The 14,962-nt window shown below is 37.6% G+C and overlaps 1 protein-coding gene across 9 annotated transcripts in view; it reads right to left on the reverse strand.

Moving 5' to 3' along the window:
* Positions 1–14,962, reverse strand: part of enah (ENAH actin regulator) — a 108,027-nt gene that overhangs the window by 70,136 nt on the left and 22,929 nt on the right. The window contains exon 1 of one of the 9 annotated variants that reach the window (XM_048207298.1): positions 10,209–10,448. The exons of 2 other annotated variants lie outside the window; for them this stretch is intronic. In XM_048207298.1, coding sequence (XP_048063255.1) covers positions 10,209–10,222 — 14 coding nt within the window. In that variant the 5' untranslated portion in view covers positions 10,223–10,448. Of the gene's footprint in view, positions 1–457; positions 1,415–10,208; positions 10,449–14,962 lie in introns of those variants that run through there. 6 more of the 9 variants (XM_048207293.1, XM_048207294.1, XM_048207295.1 and 3 more) reach the window with 6 other exon arrangements.

The following is a 14,962-nucleotide window of genomic DNA, read 5'->3' on the forward strand; positions in this document are numbered from 1 at the left end:
TAATTTGGTTGAGACCCCTTATCAGTAAAATGAGGACAAAAATGAACTTTGATTTGGTCTGCAGGGCAATAATTGTGCGATGGGATAAACTAGACATGAATGTTTGATAAGTGAATTTGCAGTGCATAAATGTTGGTAGCCTGCCACTGGTTTTATAGGCCAATTTGTGCATCTCCCATCCATTCCACAGGGAGCTATTAGAGCAAATGAAACTGTAATCTTACTGAAAACATTTTCCACCACACTTCCTAAAGCAGCTCACATCCTCCATAATTACAATAGAGCACTGCTTTATTAAACCCATAATCCCAGAGAGCCAACCATGAAGTAGAAATTAAACCGACGAGAACCTAAACATGCATTTCAACAATGTCTTTGAGCTACATTAAGGATGCAACAGTTGCTCGTATCAGAATGCACGGGATAACAAACCTATGAAGCCTGTGTGCGTACGTACCGGTGGACTTCCATTTTCGAAGACAGGGCGCATCTTTCATTCAGTATGAAGCCGGACACCTTGCATTGTGCTGCAGACTGGAGCTGCATGGCTTCCCCCGGCTCCGACGCTGCGGATTCGATCCCGATCACACTCGCCTATTCATTGTGTTCCCTCTATTCTGAATGCATCGGTGATTCATTATTTAGAGATGGGCGCAAGTCAGCGGCGCTTCTCCATGCTGCTCGCGTACACAATCCCGCTTTTCACAGTGCTGGACGGTAACCTGGCAACAGGCATTTGAGTTCTCACAGTTGTTAAAGGAGATCACGTTTGGGAAGATGAAATTGCTACGCTGTGTTAATACTGCTCAACTGAGCAGGCTTTTTCCCGCCCTGCCTCTCTTTCTCTCTCCCTCGCTCTGGTCTTTCCTACCCCCACCCTCCTCTCTTTATTCTGTGCTGCTCTGTTTCAATAGCGATTTATCTTTACTGGCTAAGCTTTGTTTTGAAGCAGCATGTGCATGCAGTCATCTGTGTAGGATGAGGTAAACAATACTTCAAACGCATGATATGCAAAACACTAAATAATTAATGATTGAGAGGTAGTTTTGCCATCAAAAAGAAGGAAACTCTTATTTTTGGCCTTAAGTGACCTCTCAGGTCACAAACATACTATAAGTATATACGTAAATGTGAGTGTTTAGATCTTACGTTGGCATGACAATACTCAAGGTGGCGCTAGAGTTGCCATTAGATGTTGGTGTCATTAAACCAGATGTGTTAGAATTCAGTTATATTGACTCCAAAATTGCCTAGGAGTGGGCGACATGGCCAAAGATATTATCATTAAAAAAATTCAAAATCACAATATTAATTTCATACCATTAATGGTGAAGGAAAATCATTCAAATTTTTGTTAGAGCTTAATAATGAATGTAAACAACTTGTTTGTTTACAAGTAAACTCTTCAAAGTAAACTACCTTTTAATTTAAGGCCTTATAAAATCCATATTTTTTCCCAAATTCTTTGTTTTCCATTTAATTTTTGATTAAATTTTTGATAAAAATTTTGTTTTATGATTTAAAGGGTTAGTTCACCCAAAAATGAAAATTCTGTCATTAATTAATCACTCTCATGTTGTTCCAAGACCTTCGTTCATCTTTGGAACACAAATGAAGATATTTTTGATAAAATTTGAGAGCTGTCTGACTCCTCCATAGACAGCAATTTAACCACCACTTTCAAGGTAAGTACCTTTCCAGAAAGGTACTAAAGACGTCATTAAAATAGTCCCTGTGACTGCAGTGGTTAAACCTTAATTTTATGAAGCAACGAAAATACTTTTTGTGTGCAAAAAAAAAAAAAAACTTTATTCAACAATATCTTCTCTTCTGTGTCAGTCTCCTATGCTGTTTACGTTCAGCGCTTCCAGGTTCTACGTCAGAACGCTGGCTCAGTATTGGCCGACGCTGATCACACAAGCAGCACAACGCATGCGTGCGATGCTGACGCTGGAGCCGGGCCAATAATGAGCCAGCATTCGGACGTAAACACCGAAGCTGTGCTTACTACGTCAACTGCGTAGAAGACTGACAAGGAAGAGAAGATATTGTTGAATAAAGTTATTTTTGTTTTGTTTTTGCGCACAAACAAGTATTCTCGTCACTTCATAAAATGAAGGCTGAACCACTGTAGGCACGTGGAGCATTTTAACGATGTCTTTAGTACCCTTTTGGACCTTGAAAATGGTGGCTAAATTGCCATCTATGGAGGAGTCAGAGAGCTCTTGGATTTCATCAAAAATATCTTAATTTGTGTTCCGAAGATGAATGAAGGTCTTGTGGGTGTGGAACTACATGAGGGTGAGTAATTAATACAAATTTATTATCAAAAATGTCGTCTAATGTTTGTTTGTTTATGATTTAACGCCATGCAAGCTATTTCGGCTATATTCATGGCGAGAAAAATGTAGAAAAAGGCAGTTTATGCTAATATATGAAATACAGCAACCCTGATCTGATACCCTTTGTAACACAGCAACACACAAAACAGAGCTTGTGTAGCTAGAAAAGTCCGTGTTCACATACTTGCCTAGAATATGTTTTGGGCCTTAGACACTCAGAGAAAGACAATACATCGATACTAAAGACATACTAGTGTATAAAACATTTACAGTGGTACAATATAATTCATTTAAATTGAAAATGTGGTAAGGTACTGAACCTTCAAAAACAAGGGAATGATTTGACCAGCACACTGAATTCAGCTTTGTTCCAACTGCTGGAGGCCAAAAAAAATGAGCAATCAATCTACACAAAATTGCTGTGCGCTACCTCGATCTCAAATGGGAACAGCTCAACATGATACTTACAACAGTGCCACTGAGCTGAAGAGAGCAATAAAGTCAAATCAATTAAATTATTTATCTATTTTAAAGCAAGATCTTAGAGCAGTAAAACAGGGTAAAATGTGACAGATGCACTCTGGGATCATGTGGTTTGGTGCATGGCACAGATCCTGTGGTTTGCGATTGTCTGGCTTGTCTCCACAGGAACAGATGGGTGTGAGTGACAGGTCAGGTGCAAAAGAAGGGCCTTGTCATTTTTGAGGGTGGGGTTCACTGCGCAGACGCCTGATCATAATGCGCGGTCACACTCTAAGCATCCAGCCTGTAAACCCTGCAATTAATCACTCAGGCGCTGACGAGGGCAGCACTGGTCAAGGACCTATCCAAATCAACAATCACTGACAGGGACGGGTTGACAGCAAGAGCAATCGATATGGCTTTGGTGCTTCTCAATAGGGCTTGTCAAGATAACAAACTTTTAGTAGTCAATACCAGTGAAATTTCATACCAATTGCCACAGCAAATATTTTAATATAAATAATAATAATAATAATAATAATAATTATTGAATTGTATTATTATCATCATTATTATTATCATTATTTCAACACCACAGCCAATATGCTAATATATAACACTATGCAATATTTAATAATATTAATAATAATAATAATAATAATAAAAAAATGTGGTTGTCAGTTCACCTTCTAGTGCTGAATACGGTTTTGTACACACTAATGTTGTCACGATACTGGAATTTCCAACTTCGATATGATACCTTAATAAATATCGATACCACGGGGAGAACTGCCTTATATATACTGCCATACAGATAATTTGTTATTATCTCAATTTATTTATTTATTTTTTGTTGATAATTTGGGTAATTTTGTTGTAATAGCTTACAGATAGGGAGACTTTATTTGAAAAGTTGAACTACATTTACAAAAATAGACAAGTAAACAGTCAGTAATAAAATAACAAAAAAAATTGCAAATGATAGCACAAATAATAGCACAAATTTTTCAGGTGGGTCTAACAGTATTAGCCTATTCAGGTAAGAAAGACCACAGAAATTAAAGTAATCAAATGTAAAATAATACTGGATAGTTTTCATTGTAAAAATTAATTACAGATTAATGCTTTACAAAGTTGCAAATGTTATTTGATTAACATGACAGATAACGGCAGGTTTATTAGGCTGCTGTCACTTTAAGAGCTTATGCACTGTATTTACCTGAATACTTGACAAGACAGGCATTTTGACATAATTTTGACCATTTAAGCGAAATAAGCCACAAAAAAAGAAGTCAATTTGGTACTCACAAGCTGTTTGAGAGGCAGCTTTATGGGAACGGCACTTATATAGATCAGTGGTGCACGTGCCTTTTTTTGGTGAGAGCGTGAAACTTGTGGGAATGACCCATGTGACCCGCTCCCACCCACTTTAATAACTTGGCCAAACAACAAGGCCAAAAACACTTATAATCAATAGACATGGCAACACTGCAATGGAGTGTTCTTTGAAGCAGCCTTACAAATAAAAGAAAACATGATGGCTCTGTTGATGGTGGCTTAGTTAAAATTGCAGAACATAATACACCTTTGGTCACTGTAATATTACCTTGGTCAAAAAAAGGGAATATCAAACTTTCAAGATACCAGAACATTGCTGTGGATATCACAAAGTTAATCAACGCATTTCAGGAGTCATGTTCCGAACGCACACAGAATGATAAGTTAGGGGATACACTGCCATATTTAGTGAAGTTGTTACTCCTGAAACTTTACAGTGTGGCCTCAGTCTAGCAAGAATACAAAAAAAAAAAAAAAAAAAAAAAAAAAAAAAATCGAAAGTATACTGCCTGAGCTCCATGCTGGCAAATTTTTTCAAATTGTTGGGTTGGATTTAACACTTGCTGAAAGCAGAAAATGTTCACTCTGATTTTCCATTTCATTGATGGAAAACAACTATTTTCAGACCACTGAGTGTTATCGCACTCCAGCAAATGTGCAAGTCAAGCACAGTGACAACAGACTCTCGCGTTTATAGAGCAGCGCAATTACACAGGAATCAATTAGCTAGTCTGGATCTGACAGCAGTTTGCTAATACGCTACGGACTACTTCAACAGCAAACGTAAACCTTTTGAATCTCACGTAGACTGTAGTTGGCGTGCAACATCCCAGACTTGTCAGGCACTGAGTGAGCCACCTGGAAGCACCAGGTTCCCGTGAGTGGGCGGCGCAATCGGGTCAGGCTGAGAGTGTGAAACCTTGAGCCCGGCATCAGCGGAACACATGGTGCATGGGAGGATGCATGCAACACCTCTGCTTATAAACCACATGTCCACAGGAGGCCTGGCACTGCTGTTTCAAGCTTTATGCCTCTGCAGGTGGTGGCAACACCACCATAAAGCCAGTCTGGGCTTGTCCCTTTCAATAAAAACAGTATTCCATAAGAATATAAGTCACTATATGAGTGTCTTCAGTTCTCCACAGAAAGTCACAGTGGTTAATCAGATAAGGGCTTTTAAGGTTTCGTCAATTCTAGAACTGCATTGCCTAACCTAAATATGGACACTTAAAAAAAGCTCAAAAATAAAAGTGCTCCTTTTATCAGAAAATATGAAAACTGAAAGTGACAAATGACTGGATTCTAGGGCTGCATGATTAATCATATTTTAATCGTGATAACGATATCTGTTTTTCGCAACCAATTACAAATATTCATCGCTATATGGGCCCACTGGTTATTTGCCATGAAAACATTTTGAAAATTTGACATTTCCATTATCTTGCATTAGTAACAAGCCCTCACTATCTTTCCTGTTTGAGGTTGCCAGATGTCAAGAGCATAAATCCTCCAAAAGGAGCTTTTCTCTTAAAAGGATACGTTTTCTGTCCAGTGTTTTATTTAATCCTCCCAACCTGGCAACCATACGCACACGTTCTGCTCTCTCTGACCTGCAAAAAAAGCGCTGATGATCTGACAACACCGACACATGTGTGTTGAAGTTTAGCGACGTCCATTGTGAAATTCTGATCAAATGAAAGTATCATACAGCCAGTCTGTGTTACTTCACGAGGCAGCGTCTGCGATTTTTGCTGCTACTAATCTGCGAGTGAACCTCTGTGACAAACTGTAATAAATCCAAACATGAATCTCGACCATATTGTTTGCAATCGTGGTTGGTGAATAAATGCACTTATGCAACCTCTGTGCTATGATATAAAGTAAAAATACAACATTAGAAATGATTGGAATTAAGATTATGAGTAATCAGTTTTGTATTGATTTTCCTTTTGATAATTATATAATAAAAGTTATATATATATAAAATAATTTGAAAATCTGGACTGAGTAAAATTTTGAAAAAAAAAAAAAGAAAAATTATATATATACTTTGGGTATTAATGTAGTAATCAATTGAATATTAAATCTTGAATTTTTAACAGATACATTATTAAAATCAATGTATTTTTATACTTATAACTGTGATCCAGATCTTGAGCTGCTCAAAGCTGAAATGCAAAATCATGCGAATGACTTTACCTTTACATATGCAGGCGCTCTATCCTGCCCCTAGCAACAACCTCCCAGCATGTTGCTATATTCTAATACATGTGACAGCAGACAGACAGACTGACTGACTGCTAGGGTCTGGCTCCAAGCAGGATACCAAACTAAACTCAAACCATCTCAATGTCACATGATAAAACTAAACGCTACAATAGGTATCAAGCACGACATTAAATGACATTTAAACCATCAAGAATTACTGTATTGCTTTACATAATACTTTTGGATAGGAGTTATAACTTAAATTTCAAATGAACTCAATACAACAGTATAACCCCTAGGAGTAGAAAGACTATGAATCATCTGAAGTGGTGAGGATACGACTCATCCGCTCTTAGACTAAACAGACCTCTGAATAGTGCTGACAGCAGAGTTTTTTCATACTAACACTTAAAGGCAAAGCCTTACAAAAGGTTAAGAGGTCACCAACAAACTACCATATATGATCACTACTCATCAGCATGGTAGAAAGTCAAGATATAGTACTGATTCATTGTTATTTTGAGTTTGTATATGTGTAACTTCACTAAAGATGAGAATCATAAAGTTTTTAGCAAATTTAAGCTCGTATCCAGTCTTTTTTTTTTTTTAAGTACTGTTAAACTGGTCCTGAATAAGAACCATTCTTGATTCCAATGATGATAATTTTAATTTTCACTTCAAAAAGATGAAGGAATAAATATTGTGCCCTTCAAATATTCAAAAAGAACAGCAGAAGGCTACAGGGCTCTTGTGTTCTCTGCACTCTTAGAAGCAGACAGACAGAAAAATCCCCAGATCAGTACCACACATCATCCTCGGAATAACAAATGGAGGGAAGTAATGCGGCACTGTAAATATTCACTCGTTCTTCCTCAAATACATGTTTTACCTTGTGTATAGATGCATGGCATCTACAACCTTATAATTATGACAGGTCACACGATGAGATGTTAATTGAGGAAGCATTACGGATGATCTCATCGGGACGCCAGCTATGCCGAGGGGTAGAAAGAGACTGGATTAGACCAGGCAGTACAAGCAAGGCAATGCTAATGATCTACTGGAGCACAGACACACAGACCCATACAGAGCATCAATATCCCAAACAAACACATACGGCAGTTCCAGGTGACTTATGCAGCAATCACTTCAATCAGCTCAGCAAACTATCATGACTGTACATGGCAGACGCCTGCTGCGTCATGACAGAGTGCATTATAAACCATCAGATTTTATATTTAGACCCTTGTTAGCATATAAAAAAATGCAGCTGAATCCTATTATATAATAAAAATCCAAGAAAGAATCTCCCAAAATAGCATGCATCATTTCAACATTCAAGCACACAGATAAAGGAAATATTCAAAAAATAATTTAAGCAGGATTTCCCATCTACTTGCAAATACAGGAAAAATGTATAGCCCCGTTTCCACTGCAGGAACATTCCGCAGGAACTAGGGACTTTGGGGTGGGACTCTGTGTTTTGACTGCAGGAACGAGGGTAAAAATTCTCCCCTGAAAAAGTCCCTGCTCGTGAGGTAGTACTTTCGGGGGTGGGACTTGGACACTGAACATGCTGATTGGTTGAGTTCATGCAGCATTTGATTGGTTGACTCCACGCACCATTTTATTTCAACCACCATTTTTAAAAGTCTGTTGCGGTGCGTGCAGTATGAGTTGTTTGCTATTCGATTCAACAGTCTCGTTTCCACCAAAATTACCTGGAACAATTTGTCCCAATAACTTTTTTCCCAGGAACTTTTTTTCCCCAGACCTGTTGCTGTCTGCGTTTCTATAGCAGTCTAAAGTACAGTGAAGATTAGTCCGGTTACATAGGTTTGCGTATGACTTTCCAGTTCGTCCTCTGCATATAAGCTTAATAAAGCCTGAACCTCGTTGCCAGTCCATCAGTCGTATTTTTTTACCAACCAATCAAAATGCTGCGTGAACTAAACCAATCAGCATGTTCAGTGCCCAAGTCCCACCCCCGGGGTTCCTGAATTTTGAAAAAGTACTATCTCACGAGCAGGGACTTTTTGCGTGGAGAATTTTTACCTGGAACTTTAATTTAAACCCTTGTTTCTGTGGTCGAAACACACAGAGTACCACCCCAAAGTCTCTAGTTCCTGGGGAAAGTTCCTGCGGTGGAAACGGGGATAACAATGGAGTTTAAAAAATGTGAACAATGGACTGACGACAAGGTTCAGACTTTATTAAGCTCATATGCGGAGGGTGAAATCCAGCAGGCACTGGAAAGTCGCACGCAGTCCTACTTCGCTGGACTGTTCTTCACTGTACTTTAGACCGCGACGGAAATGCAGACAGCAACAGGTCTAGTGGAAATAAGTTCCTGGGGAAAAAAAAGTTCCTGGGACAAATTGTTCCGGGTAATTTCGGTTGAAACGAGGCTTATGTATGCATCACAAACACACACTCTCACACATACATAGACAATTAAAAAAAAAAATCTTCTGTTTCTTACATACAATAAACTACAAATTTGTATGTAAAACAAGGAAATCAAAAAAGTATGCAAGTTTAAACAAACACAGCAGTGGAAAAATATTCTTGAATCAACTTTTTATCCTGAAGGTGCACCAAGACTACACACCAAACAAAAGCATCAGGGGAATTGTAAACACTTGTAAATATAAGACCTGTGAGACTTGTCTTACAGAAACCACTTTGACAGAGGTGACTGTCAAATATCATATTGAAAACAAGTCAGTTGTATTTGTACAGTGCTTTTCACAATGCACACTGCTTCAAATCAGCTTTAGAGAAAATAGTGTCTTAGTACCCCTAGTGATAAAAAAGCAACAGTGACAAGGAAAAAGCTACAAATCACACAATATTGTGATTCTGAATAAACTGTTTTCTGCTGTATACATAAAACCGGTCCCTGACTACACTGCTGAGCTAATTTACATAGACACTGAGGAAAAGAAAAAAAGCCACATCATTCCCCATCTGTTAAGGATATATGCACATGCTGGTGAGTTGCTAATTTATTGTTGAACACAGGAGTACAGTTCAGCAAAAACAAACCCAGCTGGTTGTGTGAGGACAAAGCAAACCACAATGACTATTAGAATCCACTGATTCACGATACCTGTGAGGACAAACACATTACTCACAATATCTAGTGAGAAAAGTTCATACTAATTTCTACAAAAATAGAACATGCCTGGATACACCACCATGACTTTCATTTGCCAAAATATGAATATTTCAAACTAAAAATGCATCACTGCTTAAAAAAAAAAAATGAATTGAAGTTACACGTCATACTATAAATGCAAAAAAAAAAAAGATTTAAAAAAATTCAGAAGCTAAAACATATTCAGTATATACATTATGTAACCTAACATTAACTTAGATTAATAAATTCTGTAAAAATGATACAAATATTAAAAAATTTTAAAAAATGTAATTGATCAAGTATTATACGGTCTTTACTGTACAAGCTACTCTAACCATGTCACACTTTGATAAGCGGTCTCTATTTTGGTGCTTTACGCCCTTCTCTGGGCTCAAATAAATAGGTTGGTCACTCCGTTCATCCTAAATTTAACATAGGGTGGTTGAGTTTAATATTCACTTTATGTCACGATAACCTCAATCCACTTTTACTTCAGGTTATTACCTAATCAGCAAAAGCCAAAGGGTGCAGTTTATAGTCTCTATTTTTACTCGGACATCAGAGAACTCCAAGATTAGTTATCAGGAAAGGCATTAAGTGTGATTACTTTTCCACATGTTCATGATACAGAAATATCCAGAATTCATTTACAATAAATCCTCTACATGTTCACTACATCTTACAGGCCTCAACTGACCACTTTTCTTGGGACTTACACGTCACGTGTCATTGTTGCGTGTTCCAAATCTCCACCCGCAAGGAGTCTGCCTACTCCTGTCCTTCTCCAATGTTTCCAGATTCCTCTGAGCCCGAGGTGTCCTCGAAGCCGTCAGCCTCCAGACAGGTCTGTGGGACTCAGAGACGAGGCCGGGACAGGCTTTGCCGTTAGGACCCCTCCCTCAGAGCTAAATCGGTCCAGCTGGGCAGTCCCCTCAAGAATGTCCTCTCTCCCCAAAATAAACCTGCTGACTGAAGGGTGTCATGAGCTCACCAATTCTTTTTCTCTTTCGCCCCACGTCTCATTCATTTCCCAACTGGGGCAGTGGAACAGTGACAGTTCATTTACTGTCCATTAAATCAAACCCAGATGGGATGATATAAGTCTAACAAGCATGAATGACGACTGGTAGTTAAAAAGCTATGCTTCCATGAAGGTCACAAGAGGGCTACAAACCACAGGCTTTGAAATGAATGCAGTATTATGATTAATTCAACTTTAAAGGTGCCCTAGAATGCTTTTTCACAAAACGTAATATAAGTCTAAGGTGTCCACTGAATGTGTCTGTGAAGTTTCAGCTCAAAATATCCCATAGATTTTTTTTTTTTTTTTTTTTTATTAATTTTTGTGCCTATTTTGGGGCATCATTATAAATGTGCTGATTCAGGCTGCTGCCCCTTTAAATCCTCGCGCTCCCCGCCCCCTGAGCTCTCAACTATAATACATTGCATAAACAAAGTTCACACAGCTAATATAACCCTCAAAATGGATCTTCACAAAATGTTCGTCATGCATGCTGCATGCATGCATCAGATCATGTAAGTATAGTATTTATTTGGATGTTTACATTTGATTCTGAATGAGTTTGAGGCTGTGCTCCATGGCTAACGGGCTAAAGCTAACATTACACACTATTGGAGAGATTTATAAAGAATGAAGTTGTTTATGAATTGTACAGACTGCAAGTGTTTAAAAATGAAAATAGCAACGGCTCGTCTCCGTGAATACAGTAAGAAATGATGGTAAATTTAACCACATTTAACAGTACATTAGCAACATGCTAACAAAACATTTACAAATATCACTAAAAATATCATGTTATCATGGATCATGTCAGTTATTATTGCTCCATCTGCCATTTTTCGCTATTATCCTTGCTTGCTTACCTAGTCTGATGATTCAGCTGTGCACAGATCCAGACATTAATACTGCCTTCCCTTGTCTAATGCCTTGAACATGGGCTGGCATATGCAAATATTGGGGGCGTACATATTAATGATCCCGACTGTTGCGTCACAGTCAGTGTTATGTTGAGATTCGCCTGTCCTTCAGAGGTCTTTTGCACAAATCAAATTTACATAAGAAGGAGGAAACAATGGTGTTTGAGACTCACTGTATGTCATTTCCATGTACTGAACTCTTGTTATTCAACTATGCCAAGGTAAATTCAATTTTCAATTCTATGGCACCTTTAATAGGTCTTGGTCAACTTTCAGAATTCATATTTCACGTCAACATACTCCTGCCCAATATTAACATTTGGCTCCCTTTCAAATAATAAGTAAATACTAAGAATCTGAATTGAAATGAACACTTCACAGGAACATCAGCTGAACATCAATATGTTGTCAAAAAAACAGTACAATCCATTGAACACACTGTATTTTTATCCCTCAAAGCCTTTCACGATAAAAAAAATGTTGGGTTGTTTCAACATGTTTGGGTCAAATATGGACAAACCCAACTAAATTTTTAAACCCAATGGTTAGGTTTGTCCAATATTTGACCAAAACAAATGAAATGCTGAAACAACTCAGCATTTTTATTGTGTTGTTTTCATTCGTGTCAAAAATAAATATGGTGCTACCCTGACTAAGGTCCATTGTAATACAGAGAAACTGCAAGTAATGCATTCTGGGAAATAAGTGTTTTTATTTTTTATTTTTATTTTAAACCAAGCTTTGTCAAGCCCACATTCAAAGTTCATCTTGACAAACTCCGCTTTTCTGGTTAATTTTTAGTTTTATAAATTACCAAAATTATTTTGAATTATTATGAATTACCTATGAATTATTCATTTTAATTCAAATTAAATTGAACTGTAATTCTTAATAAATATACAAATAATATTCAAATTGCATTTTGCTACCGCAATTCAAATTCAGGAATTAAAAAAAAAAAAAAAAAAAAAAAAAAAAAAAAGGCATTCTCAATTCAATTGTGAATAGGGCGCAGTACTCACCTCTGCTTTCAAATGTTCCAAGTAGTAAGGAACAAGAGGCTAAACACTCTGAACTCAACCCTTAAGGTCCATTTCCACTCAAGCAAGCAACTTCAGTACATGTTGTAGTGATGTAACTGGGAGACAAGGGGTTAGTCCTTCAGTCCGTGGAGGCTTTTCTAAAGTTACCATGGTGAGGAGCTCTGCGGTGAAATCCTATCCTCGAAAGAGAACGCACAGGCCACCGAAACCAAACTACAAGTCTGAATGAGCTGGGATCCAAACAGAGGGCCACTATTAAATAGATCCCTTAAAATGCAGACAACCTTGTATCTTTCTCCAAGCTAACCTTTCAATCCTGGCCATTTGTTGAATTTGTCTCTATGGTGACTTGGCCTCGTCCATCCATCTGAAGAGATGGGACCGATAGACTTGGAGGGGATTGGAAAGAAAAAGGGAACAAAACTTTTGCTGTTCTCAGACTATCTGGAACTTGGTCGAAACATTCAGAAGGACAGCCAAAATCTTTTTCTCCACCTCTGGTTTGGAACAGTTGAGAGTTTTTGTGGTGTTTCACATAGCAAGTAAAGCTTGGGTGAAATCCCATAGTAGCAACCACAGTGAGGGCCTGCATGTTGTCATTGAGGAACTGAGGAGCAATACAATAATTCAAGCATGTAGTCTGGCAGAATTTGATCTGAATTCTCAAATAAAAACCTCTGTGGCAAGGAGTGTTTGCTAGCGACAGGGTGTTGCTACAACAACGTGAAGGTAAAGCACACTGTGAAATGCAGTTTTCTTTTTTGAGCTTGTAAATGTTGCCAAACATCAGTGCACTATTTCTGAACATAAACAATTCAGTCTATGACAGAAAACAAATCGAGGGTAATTTTGATCTGCTGAGCAGAAACATACACTTCAGGCTGTGGCCTTCTTGTAGCAGCTGCCAAACTTGTGTCTAGTTGTTGACGAAGTGCTGACTATACAGCTCTACACCCAGTTTCTCAGGAAATACTACAGAAGCCTTTGGCCATCAGCATTCTGATCTCTATACAACTAAAGTAGCCTCTGGACACTGCTTTCAGATGCACTTTTCTTTCTATATCAAAACACAGAGAGCTGCTGTTACATGGAAACGGGTAAATATTCAAAAAGAAAATAAAACACATTCTCCATGTCAACACGCATACATCGGAGCTATTTACCTACTGCATTAGATAATCCAATGACTTCTTTGTTAATGCTTTGCAAGTAAGGCTAAGTTCTGTAACATTAGTTAATGCATTAGATATAAAATAATGCACAATACTTATGTTATAAACATTTCAAGCTTTATAAATTAATATAACCTAATGGATTATGAACTAACATAAATGAATTTATTTTCATTTTAAGGTGACTATCCCTTTAACAATGAACAAATGTATATTTTAAAATGAACATTTTACTAGATAAATTAATGCTGTAAAGGGCTCATTGTTAGTTGATGGTACTTAATGCATTTACTAATGTTAATGAATTGAATTGAGGTTGAAATCAAGCAAAAATATTTGGATGAAAGGGGACACCCTTACAAAACACAGGGAACAAAACCACACATTTCGTCTAGGCTATGAAAGCCTCAGCTCCTGACTTGGTCAACTAAAAAAACCCCAGGTCGTCCTCAGTGCTCTGTCACTCAGCTTACCAGCAGATTTCAACAGGCAAAAGCTGGATCTAGCGCTTCAGTGATGCTGAGAACATAATCCCTAAATCTTTTAATATGATGTAGAAAATTTTCGGACAGAGGAGAGAAAAGTCATGGACGAAGATGAGGTCTAACAGCTGGGTCAATAATAGACGGTAGGGGTGGGGTATGACAAAATCATATCATGGTACATGTAATTTTAAATCACAGTAACAGTATCATAAATTATTCTTGCTAGAAATGCAACAAGAAAATGTTTTTAATTTACATAATGTGGTACTTCCTATTTTGGGATTATTCACTAAACTAAATACAGTACAAATTAACATACTGTTTATTATTAGATTTTACAATAAACTAAATACAGTATAAACAAATGTTACATTTAGTTTGTGTATTTTGTCTTTTTTTTTTTGGAACTAAGTGGATGTAAACCATTAGTCATTACAAAACAAGGGTAAAATTGACATCATGGCAACAAAAGCGTCACACTGTGAAAAAAACCTCACATTTCTGTGACTGAATATCAATTCAATTCTATATTAATGAGTCAAGTTCTGCCATTATGAACTTATGGATAATACAAAAACCACCCTGACAAGGACCAAGAGTCTATTGGGCAGGTCCTTCGAATCATATGGTCAAAAAAAAAAAAAATCTGTGGATTTGGCCATTCATGCATTCCATAACAAAACATCTTCAGCAGTATTTAGCTCACAGGAACACTAATCTCTACAATGGTCATTTTAAATAACATACTCTTCAGAATTACGAATCAAAAACTTAGGTGGAGTGCGTGTAAGGCCTGGCCACGGACTTGAGACTGGAGTGGAATTCCCACACT

Source organism: Megalobrama amblycephala, linkage group LG11 (assembly GCF_018812025.1).
Source record: "Megalobrama amblycephala isolate DHTTF-2021 linkage group LG11, ASM1881202v1, whole genome shotgun sequence".
NCBI lineage: Eukaryota > Metazoa > Chordata > Actinopteri > Cypriniformes > Xenocyprididae > Megalobrama > Megalobrama amblycephala.